Below are 6,863 nucleotides of genomic sequence, written 5' to 3' on the forward strand. Positions count from 1 at the left end.
GTTACAATCAGGCAGGCATCTTCACAATTTGTACTATCCAGGGAGATTGCAGAAACATTCTGCAGGTCCTCTATTAGTAATATTGCAAATTGCACCAGCTTGCTACTTCCTATTCGCTTTTCATTCAATGACTTTCACCACTGACTTTGAAAAGGAAATATTGCCAGCTGTGAAACTACTGTCAAAATACTGCAAGACTAAAATTAAACATTACCAATACTAATTGTGCAGTGGTTATACGCTATAAAATGGAGCAAAAAATCAAGATCTTGCTATTGTTTGATTCCTATAAGAAAACAAATGTTAACAGAGCTCCCAAGCAAGCAGTCATAATGGCTCAATGTTAAATATTTAAATATTTTAAATTTAATTTTAATTTGTTAAAATGGTTTCTGTTCTATAAGCAAATTATTTAACTTGTTTCTCTTTGCAATTTACTTTTATATACAGCACATCTGTTTTTAAAAACTGTTCAGACTGTGTACATTTTCCAGCTGATCTGAATTTTAGTTGCTTTTTGGTTTGCATGATTTCAGATCCTAGGAGATGGGTTGCTATCCTATGCATCTAGGAACAGCCACAGCAAGTCTCAATCATCTCAAGAGATTCTGGCTTTTTATGTTACCTCTTTTACTTAGAAAGCAAAGCTTGTATAGGTTCTTTTGAAAGGTAACTATCTTTGAATGGTGTTGACGGCTATCTTAATCTCACACCTGATAATGCTTCAATCTCGGATGCCTTTTATGAAGCACAAACATTTTCTTAACCTTCATCTTTCAATAAATGCATCATTCATCTAATAGCTCATCATTTCATACGATAAAATTTTGCAAAAATGCTTGCTGCTTTATCTAGATGTCATTTTAATGGAAGGTTCAACATTTACATCACAACAGTGAAAACTGTGGGGGGAAACTGTCCACGGGGAGATAAAATGCCAGGAATAAATAGTGCTATTAGAATATGGTAAATAAAATACCTATTCTTGACTTGTGCTTTCAAGAACCATGACACCTTGAAATTAGAAATTTAATAATAATTTTCTCCCAAACAAATAGCAGAAATCTGTCTGCAGATCACATGATATTTTTCCATTCAACCACACTGTTGGATATTTCAAGCTAATTTCATTTTAAAATATTCATTATTTTGATAGCAATAAAACCTATATCAAAAAAGGCCATCAGTGGATTGACAATCAGAAATTTCCAGTTATATAATATTTAAAATAGCTTTTAGTATAAGATAAGCATTTTTAAAGAAAAGTGTGCTTTGTGAACCCTTCTTGTGAATCTGACACTGGCTCTGCCCGATCTAATTTGTTAATGTTTGGAGCATGGATTCAAGAAAGAAGTAGTTCTCAATACTTGGTTTTCAGTTGTAGCAGTGGAAGCACTATGCAGTCCTGTCCAATTTAAATCTCTATCCTAAGCCCTATTAAAAATAATCTTAAGGTTATGGAATCAAAGTGGTAATAAAAAGAGTGCATAATAACTTAATTTTGCTTCAAAATCTGTAAAAAAAAATTAAGAAATACTAATAAGTTTAAAAAGGAATTTAATTAACTTAAGGGAGTGGAGTATTATCCAAATACTTTCCTTAAAATTACTACATGATCTATTGAGCCATATTTGAGTTTGACCAATAACATTTAAAACAATATGTCTCATTATCTCAGGGGTACTAGAGTAATATGTCGGCCTTGTTTTTCAGCTCTATTTTTATAGTTCTTCTACAGAATACTGTTGAAATTATCCCTGATATTTTGCACTGCAGTTCATCAAGCACTGTTCCTTAAGATGTTAGGTGACAGAAAGCATGTTTGCATTCAGCAAAACGTCAAGAAAACTCAGGATCCAAAAGATAATCGAGATGCACCATGTAGGGCTTGTGACGCCGAGGTATATGGTCATCTCCTTCCCTGGATTCCACAGTAAGTGCTAATTACTTCTGAAGGATTTTTTGCATTTTCTTAAAAAATAAATTAAATGAAGAAAACAACTTCTTATATATGTAAATAAACCTGCATTTTGTTTACCAAAATAAAACCTACTTTTATCTAATCTTTCTATTCATTACATTTAAACATGTCAAAATGTCATCAGTTTTATACCACGATATAAACTGTAACCTGTGTTGTGTATATTTTTCCAGATAAATATTTTCTCAACTTGGTATATTTAACTTAAATTACACCTATACCTTTCGGATCCAGCCAAGTGAAAGCTTACAGGCATTTCCTTTCACTTAATTGACTCTCAATATTTAAAAAGCCACCTTATAATAATTACTTATTTTACTTCCCTGATTTCTATCTGATTTCTTTCATATATCCATAAACCTGTACAGCTATGGCTGCTTAATATTCTACATGATGGCTGGCAATACCACCTGCCTTTATTGTACAGTTGAATATAATAATAAGGATTCATTTTGCAAAACTGACTTTACTGAAGCAATCTATAGGCTCTACGGAAACTGTGATATATGAAAAAGCACTGGTATGTTTGATTGATGATGGTTTTAAAATTTCAGCAAATGTGGGTCAATAATAGAGATGGTGAACTTTAAAACCTTTCCTGTAGCACAAATAGAAGATAAGCATGTAAAGCAGCATGTGGCTATCACATTGCAACTCACTGGATTAGCATAATGGCTTATTCTAATGAAAGTCTGCTTAAAAGCACCAAATGCTTGTTAGAGAGCCACAACCAATACAGAGCTCTGCATGGCCACTGTAGCTTTGCTCAAATGGAGTATCCAGTTCCATTATGGTCTTACTGGTTGTTTCAAGGCATATCCACAATCTTCACAGTACTATATAAACTAACATGGTAAAATCGATGTCCAATGTAAATATTATATCATTCATTATGTATTGCACTCTGACACACAAATGTTATGAGTGGGGCATATTTTTATTAGCTTCAGAGGAATCTTGTTCACTCAAAAATACAATTAATTCTCTCGTCCTCTTGAATTTTTTTTGTCTAAATGTTGATTCTTGGAATCCTATTAGGCATGGAGAAAATTCTCAGTGACAGGGCAAGTGGGCTGAATAAGTAAACTGTAAGGATACTCATTAATCCTTTCAATGTTTCAAATAAAATCCTCAATGCCACCAGTGGCAGGGACTCCTCCAACAAAAGTCTTATATTTATGATGTCATTGGCGGCCAATTTCCAAAGACATCTGCTTTTAAAAAAGTGAAAAAGATTATGACTCCTAGTAGGGTTAACTTTTCATAAAGTACATCAGATAGAATGCATTTCAAATCTGTATGATGCACTAAAAATATAATAGGCAGCCTAATGTGGCAACTCATCTAAAGTGGTGTACACTTTACAGACAGTACCCAGAGATCCTGCTGAAAGTGACTGCTGTACCGTTTTCTCACTAAGCACTCCTGTTAATGAGGCAAGACAGAGCATCCATTTGCTTCTCTGTGTTGAAACAATTTACAATTTTACAGGCAACTGATAGAATTTTCAGAGAAGATAAGACCAATTGTCCATTGTAAAAAAACTCTGCAGAACCTCTTGTGTTTAGCATTTACAATTAGCTTCCAATCTTCAATAAAGAACTTTCTATTACCCTTGTGTTTAAAAAATCATTGCAGAGCTACATAACGACTTAGAAAAATGAAATAAATTATTTTACATGAATAATCCTGTTACTAAATTAGTCATTAAAATGTTATTAAAGGTACTGTGGAAATGATCTAAACTTCAGTTCTCCAGGGCAAGCAACATTGTGTGCAAGCTCTACATTTTCTTTAGGCAAAGCAAGCACTTACATCAAAATCCCAAAGCAAATATACACAAACAAAAATAAAGTAGCTACATCCCAGTCTTGTCTGTCTACAGAGGACTCCTGTGGTAATCATTAGAGACTAAGTACAAACGTTTCAAAGTTAAAGTCAGGAAAACTTAAACCTGATTTAATTCTGAGCTTTTTGTCAGAGGGACATGATGTAGCCCTTTATTATTCTCCTGCTCTGATCTGAATAACTACTCACCTTTTGCAGCAAAGATTACAAACAGGCTACCTGCTGCCAACTTGTAACACTAATTATAAATTGGTTGAAAGAATGTATGTCAAATCAGTTCATGGATGCATATTCATTCTGACTGATTGCCTTTATTCTTGGAAAAGTTCTCAATACTGCTGTATAGCTGTGCAACTTAGGTCGTACAGTGTAGGGACTAAACCCTCCATTCTCATTGGTTACGTTTGCAATAGTAACTCTAAACTCAGCTTCTTGATATTGTGAATAAGAAATATCTGAATAATTTAATTGCCACCATTTATATCAATTTAATCCTCAATTTATTTGCTATTGCTGAAATTGTAGAAGTAGGAGGATTCACAGTGAAGCACTAATATCCAGACTAAGGTTGTACTCAGTAACACATAAAGACACAAATCAAATTTTACACAGTGTGTCTTAACTGGAGTACAACCTTCAACTGGAGGAGGAGGAGGAGGAGAAGGCCACTTCGGTGGTGATGTCTGTTATGTCAAGTAGGGGACCGTGCACAATTCTAATTTGATGGAGACGGACGTGACAGTACGGAGGAACATCTGGAAAACTTCTGAAATGCCCACTTTGCTGCCGCTGCTACTGTGTGGTAACCAGATCTCCGGAGCAGAAGGCCCCGACATCCTCGGCTTTGTGTGTTTCAGCGGCCGGGGCGAGGTCGAAGGCGTTTGGCAGAGGATGACGCTTGGGAGGCTGTATCAGAGAGGCTGGTCAGAAGCTCGAAGTTTTCGGACAGATGGACTTAGTGTCGGCTGCTTCCAAGGCATTGGCAAGTTGACAGTGCCTGGAGGTTTATGGCAGGGAGTTTCTCCCTTTTGCCGCCTGCTATCGGGGACTCAGGAGTCGATCGACTCGGGGACTTTTGAGACTTTATTTACTGTGCCCATGGTTTGTTCTTCATCAAATTATGGTATTGCTTTGCACAGCTGTAACTATATGTTATAATTATGTGGTTCTGTCAGTGTTAGTCTTTGGTTTGTCCTGTTTTCTGTGATATCACTCCGGAGAAACATTGTATCATTTCTTAATGCATGTACGCATTTCTAAATGACAATAAAAGAGGACTGAGTGTTCTCATAATCTAACTAACTGCTTTCTAAAGTAGCTCAACAAGCTACTCAGTTCAAGACAGCAGCTCACCTTCTTGAGTGCAATCTGGTTAGCTATACATGATGGCCTTGCCTGTGACACCCACATCCCAAAAAGAATTTAATCATCTTTTAAATTTGCTTTATTTAGTTTGAAATCAAAGTCTATGAGAAACTGGAAATGTCTGAAACTTCAATAGTTACATTCACTCTCACAAACTGACCTAAATATAGCCATTTAACATATCCCTTACACGGATTGCTAATTTAGTTCAGTTTAAATTACAAATATGAAGAATGTGCACATCCTATGAATAAGAACTGAACCAAAATTACCATTGGCATTTTTTTCCTGAAATTTACTCCTGTCAATCAAGGTAACTCACTATTTCACAAGTTCACAGGAAATAGATAACCGTACATAAATATGAGCAAGACTATTTCAGGTGATAGGTCAAAATCTCATGTTGCTAAGGTGGCACAGTTTGTTTTTCTGATCTCTAAGTGAAGTTGCTCCTGTGCAACTACTGGTGCAATAGTGTCCTCTGCTGTCTAAATTCTGCATTTACATTGACCACTGCCAAGGACCCTCGTTGAGCAAAACTGAGGTGAAAAGCAGTTAATTGCTGTCAAATTGCAAACTGTTAAAAGGGGTCATTGTTATATCAAGTCTTGACTAAATGTGTAAAAGAGTAAAAGTAGTAACAATCAAATGAGAATTAAAATCAGATCTGAGGACTCAATTTTGGTTCGGAATGTCATTGTTCGAATGATTTGTATTTTTTTCTCTCTCTTGCGCATCAAGTATTTTTTTTCTTTTAACTGGGTCCTTTCAGCTTTCTCGCTTTGTGGCTACCTGTGTGCAAGCAAATCAAGGTTGTGTAATTTATACATTCTTTGACCATAAATGAATCTTGAAAAACTGAGATTTTTTTAAATCACTGTAAACATGTTTGTTGAAAGGTCTGTTGACATTAAACTTTTTCCATCCAAGTCACATGGCTATCTTACAAATAACGAAGAGTTTAAAGAGGACTCTTTTTCAACTTAGGTTCTTATTTAATTTTCCAATGTGTTTGTATTATTTCAAGTACAGGGACAATCCATAAATGAAAATACATCAGTATGAACTGCAAAATGTACTTTTATTTTAAATAAAGTTGATGAGGAAAACACTGGGTCAAATAGGATACAAATAATTACATACCATTTGCTCCATTTCCTTCCAGGAATTCTCCAGCACAGCCATCGGTCCAAACCACCAATTACTCAGTTTTGCAGAACGCTTTCCTTGAAACCAGAATTGCCGCAACCACTCAAACTCCACCTGCAGCAAGAAAACTTCAAATAAGAAATGTCTAACAACAACAAATTTTATTGTGTAAAGATGGCACTCTTTTTATAGAGTTGGATATTTCAAATTGGCACTTTCTTATTAAACAAATTATTCTCTATTACCTGTATGTTCTAAATAACCTAATTAATTGCTAGCAAGGTTGAAAATCAGAAAGAAATTGATCAAGTACACCAGTATCCATAAAGCTTTGTGCCCAAGAAACTAATGTTTTACTTTCACAAATGCTTATATACATGTTTTTTACAGCAGTTTCTGCTTTTAACTTAAGATTGTAAAAGTAATATCACAACCTACAAAGATCTAATCGTATGAGTAACCATCCACTAAATTTTCTTATGTTATATTGGCAGTATGATCAAGTAACATTTCCATATTT

The 6,863-nt window shown here is 35.0% G+C and overlaps 1 protein-coding gene across 4 annotated transcripts in view; it reads right to left on the bottom strand.

Moving 5' to 3' along the window:
* fto (FTO alpha-ketoglutarate dependent dioxygenase) overlaps positions 1-6,863 on the bottom strand; it is a 377,646-nt gene that overhangs the window by 242,439 nt on the left and 128,344 nt on the right. For all 4 annotated transcript variants that reach the window (XM_072279555.1, XM_072279552.1, XM_072279554.1 and 1 more), the window contains exon 7: positions 6,338-6,457. In XM_072279555.1, the coding sequence (XP_072135656.1) occupies positions 6,338-6,457 (120 nt within the window). The remainder of the gene's footprint in view (positions 1-6,337; positions 6,458-6,863) is intronic.

This window comes from Mobula birostris, chromosome 15, assembly GCF_030028105.1.
Source record: "Mobula birostris isolate sMobBir1 chromosome 15, sMobBir1.hap1, whole genome shotgun sequence".
NCBI classification, from domain to species: domain Eukaryota; kingdom Metazoa; phylum Chordata; class Chondrichthyes; order Myliobatiformes; family Myliobatidae; genus Mobula; species Mobula birostris.